This window comes from Tetrahymena thermophila (assembly GCF_000189635.1).
Source record: "Tetrahymena thermophila SB210 genomic scaffold scf_8254637, whole genome shotgun sequence".
NCBI lineage: Eukaryota > Ciliophora > Oligohymenophorea > Hymenostomatida > Tetrahymenidae > Tetrahymena > Tetrahymena thermophila.
The window spans coordinates 195,828-209,698 of NW_002476406.1; the positions used below are offsets into that span (position 1 = coordinate 195,828).

At 21.8% G+C, this 13,871-nt stretch overlaps 4 protein-coding genes across 4 annotated transcripts; 3 read left to right on the forward strand and 1 right to left on the reverse strand. All coding sequences in view use genetic code 6, as the record gives it.

Annotated features, from left to right (window-relative positions):
• Positions 1–1,153: 1,153 nt before the first annotated feature.
• On the forward strand, positions 1,154–1,923 carry TTHERM_00827220 (hypothetical protein; the record flags this gene model as incomplete). The annotated part of the gene is made up of 3 exons (XM_001031368.1): positions 1,154–1,370; positions 1,508–1,575; positions 1,885–1,923. The coding sequence occupies 3 exons, from the start codon at positions 1,154–1,156 to the stop codon at positions 1,921–1,923; spliced, it is 324 nt and encodes a 107-aa protein (XP_001031368.1).
• A 1,386-nt stretch (positions 1,924–3,309) lies between these two features.
• On the forward strand, positions 3,310–10,921 carry TTHERM_00827230 (WD domain, G-beta repeat protein; the record flags this gene model as incomplete). The annotated part of the gene is made up of 5 exons (XM_001031369.2): positions 3,310–3,688; positions 4,790–6,081; positions 6,178–6,610; positions 6,670–10,680; positions 10,887–10,921. 5 exons carry the CDS (start codon positions 3,310–3,312, stop codon positions 10,919–10,921), a joined length of 6,150 nt encoding a protein of 2,049 aa, XP_001031369.2.
• A 350-nt stretch (positions 10,922–11,271) lies between these two features.
• Positions 11,272–12,565, forward strand: TTHERM_000827239 (transmembrane protein, putative; the record flags this gene model as incomplete). Its single annotated transcript, XM_012797796.1, has 3 exons — positions 11,272–12,112; positions 12,177–12,266; positions 12,327–12,565. The coding sequence occupies 3 exons, from the start codon at positions 11,272–11,274 to the stop codon at positions 12,563–12,565; spliced, it is 1,170 nt and encodes a 389-aa protein (XP_012653250.1).
• Positions 12,566–12,995: 430 nt separating this feature from the next.
• Positions 12,996–13,540, reverse strand: TTHERM_00827240 (hypothetical protein; the record flags this gene model as incomplete). Its single annotated transcript, XM_001031370.1, has 3 exons — positions 12,996–13,066; positions 13,164–13,230; positions 13,400–13,540. 3 exons carry the CDS (start codon positions 13,538–13,540, stop codon positions 12,996–12,998), a joined length of 279 nt encoding a protein of 92 aa, XP_001031370.1.
• Positions 13,541–13,871: the final 331 nt, after the last annotated feature.

The following is a 13,871-nucleotide window of genomic DNA, read 5'->3' on the forward strand; positions in this document are numbered from 1 at the left end:
TTTTTTAAAAATTATATTTATTTTGGATAAATTAGAATGATTTTCTTAATTTTAAAATTATTCCAACAAACTAACCTAAACTAAAATTTTCTTCACTCTTCATAATTTCTATCCTATTTACTTAAGAAGACATATTTTTTAATTTAACTTCAACATCAATATTTACACACAAATAGTAGAATAGATATTATTTCTAATGTTACTTTAATAATTAGAATTCTTAAATATTTTTCTTTTCTTAATCTAATACTCTTTCTTATTTTTTTTCTAAATTAATTGATATAATCCTTCCATTTTTGATTTATTGAAGTAAATTGTGTTATCATTTTAACATTCATTTTATAAGAATAGAAACTAACTCATAAATTATTTAAAATTAGAGTAGATTTTTGAATCAATAAGTATAGTGATGTAATTTCTTAGATTATTATTTTTTTACAAATATTTTTTAATTAACAAAATATTTTTCATATTTTTCGTCAAATTTTTGATCTTTTTATTTATTTTTTAAAAATATATTAAAACGTATGTCGCTTGTTTTAAATTTTATCTTTTTCACAAAATATTTCTGAGCAATTTTTTCTTCTTATAATTTTTATAATTTCCATTATTTAATAAATAAAATTTTTAATTTTAAACTTCTAATTTTTCGCAAATAAATTCTATTTAATAATAGCTTAATCTATCAAAGTAAAGATTTTAGAAAATTAGAAAAGATATCCATTTTTTTTATTTTTGTGTTTATTTTTTAAATTAACCTATATCATTTTAAAGAACTTTCTTAGTTCATTTGTGAGAAAAACCTTTATATTACACAGAGGAATAGATAGATAGATAAATAATGAAATATGTAGAATTAAATCATGAGGTTTCCTTAAGGATGATTTCTGAAAATAAAGATTCAATCCACATAATCTCCATATTACTACTATAGACAACTTATTGAAAAGAGAAGAAATTGAAAATAAGCCTAAACTTAGAACATTTAAAGTCACTGAAGAGTAAATTCAAAAAAGATATCACTATATATGCTAAAGAGAGAACTAAAAATATAAAATTTTGAAACTGTATGGTTAAGAGATGAAATTAAATTTCGCGTAAAGAGTAAAGGAAAAGATACTATTTGGTTGGATTCATAAACATTCTAAGAAAAATGAAAAAAAATATCTTAAAGAAGAATTTAAATGGATTAATGGATTAGAAGTATAGGTATTTGGAGCAATTTCACTTCATCGTCCTTGGATAAATTGAGTGGTATGAACAACTTTTAAATGCAGAAAAATATTAATCTTTTATAGATTAAGCAATTATATATATCAAAAATACCAATTTTAACAACTAAGAAGATAGGTTGATACAAGGTTATGCAAGTATACATAATTGCAAATCTACCTAAATATTTTTAGTGGAAAATAAAGTCACTTTAATTGGTTGACCAACCAAAGGAGCTGACCTCAACTTAGTCAAGAAGATTTAGGTATAAATAAAGAATATACTTTACTATAAGAGAGGTACCTATTAAACAACTAAGGAAGAAATTTGAAATCTCCACCAGAGTTTTTCTTCAGCGAAAAAGTAATAAAAATCATAAAAAAAATTTTTCTACTAAAAATGAAAAAATTAAATAACTAAAAGATATTAAATGAGAAAGATTATTTCTTTAGTAATTAATATGAATTGAACATACGCTCTTTTATTTTATATACTATAAATGCTCGTTAATTTAGGCATATTTTAATTAAGGCATTTTTTTCTTATATTTTTTTCTAGAATATTATCCAAAATGTGTAAAATAAATTTTTTTAGGTTCAAAATTCGAGAAAAAGTATTAAATATTATCAAAAACATATTAAAAACAGAATGAAAGAAATAATTAAAATATAGACTGAACAAAATTAGATAAATAACATCAAAATTGAATGAAATATCAACATCTGAACTTACTCAGTTAATAATATTTTAATTTTAGGATTAGCTATACTCTATGTTGAAACCCTATCTTTAATTAAATTGACAAATTAAAATATAATTTTAAAATCATACTAGTAAATATAAAAGCTGTAAAATAACTTTCTTTTTTAGTAAAATGCGTAAATGAATAATTCAAAGTAAAAGAAAAGTATGTAAAATATAAAAAAATTCTTTAATATCAAATTTTGTAAAAAAATATTATCTTTAATATATTTTGTTAATTTAATTTATTGGTTGGTATTCAAAATGTTTGTTTTCTTTTTAAAAATAAGATTTTATAAAAATCAATATGATATTTAGAATAACTAAATAAGCTCTATCAATTATCATTTTTAAGAAGAAAAAAAGTTAATAATTCATTCTTACCACTGTTTTTATTATGGTAATTTGTGGATATTAAATAAACAAATCTAAATTAATAAAATTAATCAACATAATTTATTTTTCAAGATTAGCTTACTAAATAATGTAAGGATAAAATTTATGATTATCATAATCAAAAAATACAAAAAAGATATTACTATTAGTTATCTTAATTAAAGCTTGAAAAGCAAGTATATTCCCTTTTATAAAAACTAAATCAAAAGAACAAAAACAACTTTTTAATTAGCTCTTTGATAATATAATAAATCTTTATTATTTATTTAGAATAACACTTCTTTTCTTTTAAATAAAAATATAAATAACAAATAAATTAATTCTATTTTCGTACTAAGATATTTAAACAAAATAACTTTTTACTAATTAAAATTCTTTAAATTCTTATGAACATTATTAAAAATATATATGCTTTGTTATTTATTTTTTTGATTAAAACAGCAGGGAAGTAATATTTAGTTTACTATAATTTCCCTCAAAATCCCTTTCATTTACTTTATAAAAGAAATATATTGAAAAGAATATAAAAAATGGCGATGATATAAAGCTTAAATTACTATTAAATATGATATTTATTTGACCAAAATAAATGTAAAAATAAATTAATAATTTTATCTCAAAATAAAATATTTCAATAATATTTTAGTATAATTTAAAAATTATACTTACAATTTTCATGAATTAAGATGCGGCTTTAATTAGGCTCTTACCATTAAAAAACCTTTTAAATTTATAATATTTAATTAATTACTGTTGATTTATTAATTTAACTGAATGAAATTTAAAATACCTTATTATCTCAATAATGGTTAATATAACATTTCTAATTAATCTTTTGGCGAATATATTAAATATTCCAGAGAATTTTTACTCTCAGATCATTGATATCTTAAATTAACAAAATTATGGTACCTGCTTTTATAATAAATTATTAAAAATCAAATTTAAAAGAAGATAAAAATGTCAAAATTACTTCTTATCATTACTTAATTTTATTTAATATCTCTTTTATTGAATTCATCAATAGCATAGTAATCTAATAACTGCTCACTTGGCTGTATTTAGTGCTAAGCTTCTCCTTTTACACCTTTATAGTCATAATGTACTTTATGTGATGATGGATTCACTCAAAATAATAATCAATGCTAGTTTTAGAAATGCCCTTCCAATACATATTTGTAAAGGTATTCTGTACAGAAAAATGGCCAATACTAAAATTTAGATTCTTGCTAAGCTATTTGCGATTTTTCATATAATGAAAATACAGCATAAAATACTTGTGATTAATTACAAAAATGTACTGTTTCATACTAAAGTAATTAAAGTGTCATAAGTCTAGGTAATATTCAATCAATCTATCAAATAAATGAAAAGTTAACTATGATTGTTTACCCTAATTTTTTAAGGTTAATAAATGCAATATCAGGATAATATTTATCGGATATATAAGATATTTCTATTCTTAATGCCCTTTACTTTCAGAATCTTCTTTTGATACTTTCAAATTCTAATCAAGTAATAAGATGGGATTTTGACTTTAATTTCAAAACAACGATTGCTTAAATTTAATAAGGAAATCTATCTAAAAAATCATAGCTATTTGATTTGGGCAATCACATCTTTGCAATTTCAAGCTATGATGATATTTCCAAAATTATTTACTTTACCAAAATCTCTTTGGTAAATTAATTGATTGCATCAGATGATTCAATCCCCGCTTTTATGTATACTAATTGTTCTTTAAAATTGGTGAATTCTTTAATTTTATGTTTTGGATAAGAAAATAAATTAATTACTAAAAGATTAACTGCTATTTAATAATAAATAGTAATATAAGACATTCCTTAGAATGATAACTGTAAAAGCTTTATTTTTGTATAAAACACAATTCTTCAATCTATCTTTTTAGATTTTACAGAATCTTCTGAAATAATAATCATATAGTAACAGACTTAATAGCTGATTCAACTTTCTTATAATAAGATAAGCTAATCATTTAATTGTAAATTTACTAGCTTGATTGACCAACCTAATAAAATTAGATTAGTTGATTTACAAAATTAAAATTATATTTTGGCTATTAATTTGAGTTCTTAATTAATTTTTTTTGATTAAAACATGAATCAAATACACTCTATTATTTTTCCTTTAAATTTAGTTACTGATATAGCTTTTACTAAGGACTAAAACAATCAATTTATGACATATTACAAATTATATGTAATACAAGATTTAATTTAATAAGTGTAAATTTATTAGATAAACATTTCCACCTAATATACTGGATCAATCAAAACACTTCCTATACTAATAGGATAAACTACTTAATTTTTGACCTAATAAAGCAAAACTATATTTTCTGATGAAATAAATACTATTTTAGATCAAAGTTAATTATTTGTAATAAATAGTAACCTTTAAACTATAAATATTAACATAGATGAAATTTAATATACTGTTATCCCATTTAACTAGAAAAATATATCTCATACAAATAAAATAAGCAGTATGGCCTATTCTGAAGACTCTCTTTACCTATTAACTTGTTCTTAAGATGGCTATATAATGGCATGGTACACATTAACAAGTTTAAATCCTTCCTTCCTCTATATGATTAAATAAAATAATGAATACTGCAGAAAAATCTTAATCCATTAGAATAATTGGGCAGTTGCTCTATTCTCTCGTTCTATTATCATTTTCTAAATTAGAAATTATAATATCCGCTACACTTACCCATTTACTAATCCACCCACAGACTTATCTCAATTTATTGCTCAATCCTATAATCATATTTTTTTATTTTATGACAGCAAATTTGTATTAATAAATGCAAATGATATTAGTTAAATTACTATCGCAAATTATTTAGACAGTTAAATAGTTCAAATTTTTCCAGTTTCTGACACAAAATTAATAATTTAAAATATTAATAACCAGCTTTAATTATACCAATTTGATGAAAGTTAATAATACTTATTTTAGTAAGTTTAAAATATGTATTATTAGAGTACATATGGTAGCTTCACTTATGTTGAAATAGATATGATATCTAATAATGACTTTGAAATAATGGTTGGTTGTTTCAACAATGCATTTATTATACTCAATAGTTAATTTTAGCCATAACTAATTCACATATTATAAAATGGATATCCTTTTGAAATAAAAAAATTTTCTGACAATAACATATATATAATATTTGGATTTAATGCTATTGCAACTACTAAATATTTTCACTACGCTGTTTTTAGATCCTCAAATAAAGGTATTTTGTATAGTACGAGTTTTAATCTGCTTTATAATCTAGGACTTCACGAATTTATTGATTATTAAAAAAACACAAATATTCAATATCTATGTACTCTACCAGTTTCAACATTTACAATAATTATAAGAGGTATGTTTCTCCCTTAATCTTTATCTTTAAGCTATTATTATTTTACTTATGCATTTGGAAAACCTATTTCAAGCTATTAAATTAAAGATAATGGGAATATTCAATATTATGGTAGCCAAGATGGAAACCTAAGCTATGACTCAGTTAATTATCTTGTTTATAACTAATTGAAACTTAATCCATAAGTTATTCTAGGATCTGTTAGCTCTGTTTAGTCCAGTCCTTCATTAGAATTAATATTTGTTGTTCATTATCAAGTCGATCTTCACAGTATTTATACCTATTAGTACGAAAGTCAAATAACATTTAGTAGTTAATATGACAAAGAAAAGGTAATCTAGCTACTTTACTCAGACAAAAATAAAATAGTTATTGCCTATAAAAGCAAACAATTGATATTAAAAAATTTACAAACCAAATAATCATAGAGCTTGAATTAAATTTAACAAATTTCAGGAGTCTACATTGATGAGAATGATAAAATCTTCTATCTCTATGGAAGTACTCTAAGAATTTACAATTTTGATTTATCTTAAATAGTAGAGGTTACAAAGGAAGGCTCCAAAAGTTATTAGCAGTGCATAATTACAATTAATTTGATTATTTGTAAAAGCAACTTTAACAGTCTGTCTATTTACAATAAAAAGACATACTCATAAATAGCTAACACATTAATAATCAATTAAGATTAAACTTTCAAAGTATTTGTAGATGAAACAAATAGTTTAATATTTTTATGTACAACATTTGTGCAAGTGTTTAACTTTATAGGCAATCAAATTAGTCAAATATAATCGATTAACTATAATATTATTGATTTATAATTTTGGGGAAATACTATTGCGATCTTAACTAAATAGAGTAAGTTTTTAATTAAATTAATTTTAATATTAATAATTCTAAATATATTTTAAAAATAGTTATATTCTTTTATCAAAGGTAGACTCTCTCCTTAATTTCTACTGCTTAACCTATTGGAGGAGGGAATATACTTGGATATTATTACATACCTGACTTTAATACAGTTGTTTATTATGCAGATGAAATAAGGTATGGCCAATTATTTTATTATAATTTAAACACATACTAAGATGATGGTTTTAGTATCAGCTCTTACACTGAGCTAGGTTTGGGTTATGTAGTAGATTTGTTTTACGATAGCTATAACTCCCGTTTAAATTATTTAGATAGTGTGGGTTTGTTTTATAGTATTCTTTTAATAGGTCAAAGAAGGTATTATAATGCAATGAAATTTTTAGAATTTTCATCTTTAGGGGTTCCTTCAAAAATATTAATTGTACATGCTAATAATAATTTATTTATCTACAATTCGAATGTAATTCTTTACTTTAATTTCAATGATAATTAAAAATCAACAATTTCTTAAAGAGCAAAATCAGTTTAGTTCTTCTTTAAATACTAAACTCCTTCCTCAAACGATTTGTCTCAAATGTTGTATTATGTTTTCGATAGCAACAACATTCTATACTTATATAAAGATTATAATCAAGTCTATATAACATATTTTACTGAACCAGTAAGAGATGTTAAGTAGATAGACGAGTATCAGATAGTTACTTTAATTTTTGATCAAAAAATATTAATTTATTCTCAAGAATAAATTTCAAAGTAATAGATCTCTTCTTCAAACTACATTGCAGTCATAAATGATCATAAAATTAGGAGATTTTTAACTAATTCCCTCATACTTACTTACGATTATCGAATAATACATATAAATTATCTATTCTACTTAGATGGAACTAACAATTGGATAAAATACGCAACAGAGTATAGTTAAAATTAAGAATATTTTAGAAACTATATTACTTATGGTTTAATCACTTAATAAAAAACAATATACTCCTTAGGTTCAGGAAGATTAATGATATATGATGAGTCTAATTAAACCTTAAAATAAGCTTTACCTGCTTGGTAGTCTTAACAAAATGTTGAAACAAATTATGTGAAATACTTTTCATTAACCAGCAATTATATTGTCTTAGGATATTAAAAAAATTTTATAACAATAATTTCTAGATCAGGCTTTTCTATCATTAAGCAGTAAGATGTTAGTGCTTTAACCTAATAAATTCTAAGCGAATTGAGCGTTTTATTTGTAGATGAATAAAACAATAGAGTATTTGCTTCTTACATGTATTAAAAGTTAATATATGTGCTGGATCTATAATCGCTGTCTTTCTTAAAATACTTAAATTTCCCTAATAATTAATACAATAGGATCGCTAACAATAATAACTTAATTTTTCTCTATTCAAATTCTCAAGTTAATATTCACGAAAGAGTAAGTCTACAGTATTTAAATTTTATTAAAAAAAATAACCAACTTAACTAGATTTTGAATTTTTTAATAGTTGATGAAAACAAAATAATATTACCTATGAATACTTAAATTGAAATATATTTAATAGACAAATAAAGTAGTACTAGTATAATAGACTCTTCTCTTTATTTAAATTCTGAAATAATGAGTGCTTATATGTAGCCAAATGAAAGTAATATTTTAAAAATTATTGGAGTTTCGAAAAATGGAATTTTCGAAAAGAGAATTAATATCATGATTACAAGCTAGTAAAGTTCATATTCCACTACATCTAACTAACAAAGGTACTCTTGCTATTCATAAATTAGTATGATTAATAGAATTGATGGCTTAAAATAGTTTTATTTATCTTATAATCAAAATATTTAAAATATGGATTACAGAATAATTACAACTTTTGGGAATGATATTAAATAAATAGAATTTATCTAAGATCCCAACATTGAAGTGGTAATTGCTCCAGATATTTAAAATTTAAATTAAACTTTAAACCTTAACTTAAACACTTTTTAAACTATTCAAAGAGCTTAAGTTTATATCCAAAATTTCTCTTTTATCTTTAATAGTAACAATTAGCAATATCTGTTTTCAAATTCTACAAAATCAGTAAAATGGTAAAATATTGTAATAAAAGACTAAAACCTTTAAAATAATCAGATTTTATTTAGAAATCTTTCTGATGTATCTATAACTAATTTAACAGTAGAAAATGTAATATTTAACTAAAATTATAATGAAAGTGATTAGTTGAGTACATGGAATGAAACATTACTTCTATTTTCTGACTGTAATAATATCTATCTTAATAATTTAACAATTTAAAATATAAATTTATGGCAGAGATCTCTCTTATTTGGATTTTTGAGAGTAAACTAAATATAAATAAATAATTTGACAATCATAAATAGCAATTTCTATTAAATCATGGCATTTTTAAATGGATAAAACATTAAAATTAATTCAATTAAAATGGTAAATAATACAAATTCTCAAAGATTACCTTATGGAGCTGAAGCTCAAAATAGCTATGACTAAATATAGGATGGAAGTGAACATTTTGCTGTAAGTATTGTTGGATACTAAAGTACGCTACTATAAGGAATAAAATTCATATAAAATTAAAATATTCTATTTCTAAAATATACTAATACCTTCAAAAGCGAAAGAGAATAAATTACTTTGTTTGATGATTAAATTTAAATCTAAAATTTTGTAATGTTGTAAACTAATACTTCTTTGGATAATTCAATAACCACCTCAAAATAAATAAACCAAGCTTTAATTAGTATTTAATCTACATAAATTAGCTTTACTAATTTAAACTATAGCTAAAATTAAGGAAACATCCTTATATAAAATTCAGATGTAATAAATATATAAAATTCTGTCTTTTAAAATAATACATCTCTTGACGGAGGAGCTCTATAATTTAATTATGCAAATTAAATAGCAATTAATAATTGCTTATTTAATTACAATATTGCGAAAGGTTCAGGCGGAGCTATATTCTTAAGAGAAGTCAAAAAACTGAATTTCGATAATAAATCAAATGTTTCTTTAAATTTTGCTGAAATAGGTGGAGGAATAAGAGTCATATCCTAATAATTTGACCCAAAATAAACCATTATAAATTAATCTAGAGTTAGCTAAAATACTGCACTCATTTATGGAAAGGATATAGGATTATTCCCATTTAAAATTACTTTAAATTCATAATATCAGAAATTGAGATAATTGCAATAAGAAGAAAATCAAAAAGAAAGAAAAAACTTCGTGTTTAACAATAAATATTTTGAAAAAAAATTTTCAGATAGAATTTTAGGTTAAGAAAATCTATTTATTGAGTCATTCAGAAGTGGTAATTTTTTACCATTAAGTATTCAATTCGTAGACTAATATGACTAATTAGTTTAATTTTCTGTTTAAAAGTTAAAAGATGAGCTTTATCCTTCTAGTGTATAACAGGAATTAAACTCTTTTCAGATTGAAATTACTGCCGATGATTTAATTCATTCACAGGCTATTGGTTAAACTTTTGTCAATTACAATTAGTATAATGAAGACGAAAAAATATTTAAATTTACTTCTCTATAATTAAATGCACATCCTTTATCTACTTAATCATTTTTAATTAAGGTTATAACTAATTCGTTTTTACAATCAGCTTAAATTAATTTAAAGCTAAACATCAAATTTCGTTAATGTTAGAGAGGTGAGATTTTTAAAGTAATAAATGAAAATATTTAAATATGTGAAGTATGTTAAAGTGGATTTTATTCTTTAATAGATCCTTAGTAAAGTTAAAATTAAACTTTTTCTTGTATAAAATGTCCATCTTAAGCTACTTCTTGTTAAGCTGATGCAATAATTCTTAAAGATGGTTATTGGAGATTGAACGATAACTCTGATGAAATATTGGAATGTGATGATTTTACTTCAACTATAACATGTAGAGAAAATAACTCTGAGAGTATTTAAGGTTGTATTAAAGGGTATATAGGTCCTTTATGCTAAGAATGTGATTATGAAGGTAAAGTATGGAATACTAGATATAGTTAATCTTCATTAAATTAGTCTTGCAAAGAATGTACTAAAGTCTAACTTATCTACTTTTTATTAATCTTATTCAGTAATTTTTTTTTTTATTATTAAATTTTTTCCAAATTAAAAATAATTATTTTTTATGGTAAATAATAACTTCAATTTTAATTGATATTTTATTTTATAAAAAATAGCAATATTGTTAATAATGTATTTAGTAATCAGCATTACAATGTTTGTGTAAAATTTTAGCTTTCACTCTACTAGTACTTATTTGCGTTACATGAAATTTCTACCACTTTCTGCGAGCTGTGTAAATGATCAATCAACCTACTATATAAAATCCATAACAAACTATATTTAAATATCATCTATAATTTTTTAAAGTGAAGAATCTTCAAATTTTACTACTTTAACCAATGTATTGAATTATTTTGGAATTCCCTCAACTCAAATATTTTCTGAAATTCACTGCCTATATCCTGACTATTATTTTAGTAAATTCGGAGTAACTTAGATAAAAATTCTGATAAAATCTATATATCCAATAATTTTACTAGCTTTCTTTATTTTAATTTTTTATGTTTTAAGAAAACTAAACAAATTTCAGATAAAGTTACATCACAATTATGCTATTATGACAGTAATTTTCTTTTTGTTTTAGCCTGAACTGATAACTGTATTATCAAGCTCTTTATCTTGTCGTAAAATAGGTCAGATTGAATATGTATCTATCAATTTATTATTACAGTGCTCTGATACTTAATATAAATTATTTACTTACGTTTATATCATACCGTACTTACTAATGATATTATTACTTCCTCTTTTTGCTATGAAGAAACTTTACAACCATAGAACTAACTTAGAATATTGCACTACTAAATATAAATTTGGGTATTTCTATCTAGACTATAAACCTAATTTCTACTTTTGGGAATTTATACGTATTTACTTTAAAACTTTCATAGCCATTTTCTTCATCTTAACTATATAGTATAGTAATAGCTTGACATATTTAATAGTTTGTCTAATTTTGTCATTATAATTAATACTGAATTATATTTATTAGCCTTATATTCAAAAGAAAGTTCTTAAATTAGATTGCATATCAATTCTAATACTAATAATTAATATTGTTCTTTAACAAATCAGATATATAAATGATGCTTAAGGGATATTAGTCCTTACACAAATGATACATTTCTTTTTTACTTTTTTTGTTATAATTATTATTGTTCGTCTAAAAATAAATAATTAGCGCTCAAAAAAAATAATAATAGTAAAAAATTTCTTTTAAAAGTATTTACCAAAAAGAGTATTTGACATTATATTTATCAAAGAATAAGACCATTAAAGAGCCTTAAAACGATGGATTAATATAAAAAAGAACATAACTTTTTTAATAAAATAATAAGCTAAATAAATTTAACTTAATTGCGACCTTATAATTAGCAAATAAGTATCTAAAATATAAAGTAAAAATAAAAAATTCCATAAATATATATTAAATTATTTATTTATTATTTTATTTATAAATAGAAAGTCCATCTGATATGAAGCAAATTTTTAATAAACAATAGACTGAAGATTTTACTCCTTTAAATTAACTCTAGCTAATTTAATTTTCAAGTAAATAAATTACCTTTATAAAAAAATAAATTAAACCAACTATTTTTAATTTTAAAATAGGTCCTAGAGCTTCTTATATTTCAAATACTTACAGAAACAAGTTTTTTAACTTAAATATAGAGAAAAAAGAGTCTGAATAATAAAACAATGAATAATAGGATAATGATTTATAATCTTAATTAAGCAGTTAAGATATTTAAAATAGTTAGTAATATAAAGAATAGCCAAATGACTAAATATAAAAAAATTAAATAATAAGTATGGATGACATTAAATAAAATAACTGTATCAAAAAATGATTTCGTTATAATTATTAATTTAATATGTAATTTATTTAAAAACTATTAATTTTGTTGAATACCAGCTTTTTTATGAAACAATAACCTTCTTTATTTAAAAAATTTTGTTTTTGAATATAATGTTTTTATTTAATCAATACTCTTTTTCAAAAATAATTTTTCACAAAAATATAGTATAAATTACATTACACTTATTTTTTAAATATTTTGGGTATTTGTTTAAGATAGTCTTAATTGTAGTTGGAAAATCTAAAGAAAAGTAATTTGAATTAGATTAGATTAGATTAGATTAGATTAGATTAGAAGACTTTGATGAAAAAAATGATTATTTTTAAAACCTTCGCATCAAATACTTTCTTTACACAATTTTACTATTTTTCTATAAAAATTATTAAAAAAAGGATTCTAACATTTTTTTTTACTTTAATCATCAAAACATTTGAAATTGATCACCAAAATTAACTTGAAAAGATGAAATTTAAATAGATTTCCACCACCACTCTTAATGAAAAAACTAAATTTATAAATTAGTAAACTTAAAAAAATTTTTAAATTTGAATATGCATATCTGAAAATAAATTCAATAATTTTTTATAACCATTATTCTACTAAAGATTTGTTTATCCTACTATTTTAATTTGTTCTTATAAAAAATTAACCTATTACTATAGTAGATATTTATTCTTTAAAAAACAGTAATATTTTTTACTTTCAAACAAATTTTAACATGCTTCTATTTATTTAAAAAAAAATATTATGGAATATCTTTTCTCTATTCTAACTAACTCATAAATGTGATTTATCCCTTTAGAGCATTTTATATTTTCTACTTACATATTCTTCCCTTTTTTAGTTACCTCTGTGATAATACATAAAATGTTTTGAATTCATCAAACAAACAAAGAAGAATAATTTATTATTTCTATTAATGAAAGCGTTAATAAACTATCCTTCTTCTATCTATTTTTTCAACATTTTTTATTTAAAGTTCTTAAGCATAATATTTTACATTTTTCTCATCATTCTAAGATTTACTTTTAGATTTTAAATGCTCATTAGATGTAATTTTTCTTCTATTTTCTGATATTTGATTTAGTAGTATTATAATCAGAAAAAATTCTTTTTCTTTGTTACTGCTGATAGTTACTAATTTATTTTTTAGCTAAATTTATACAAAATTAGATAGATTCTTTTTAAAATTATATTTATTTTGATAAATTAGAATGTTTTTGATATTTTTAAGATTATTCCTACAAACTAATCTTAGCTATAATATTTTCCTCACTCTTCATACCTTTTATCCTAT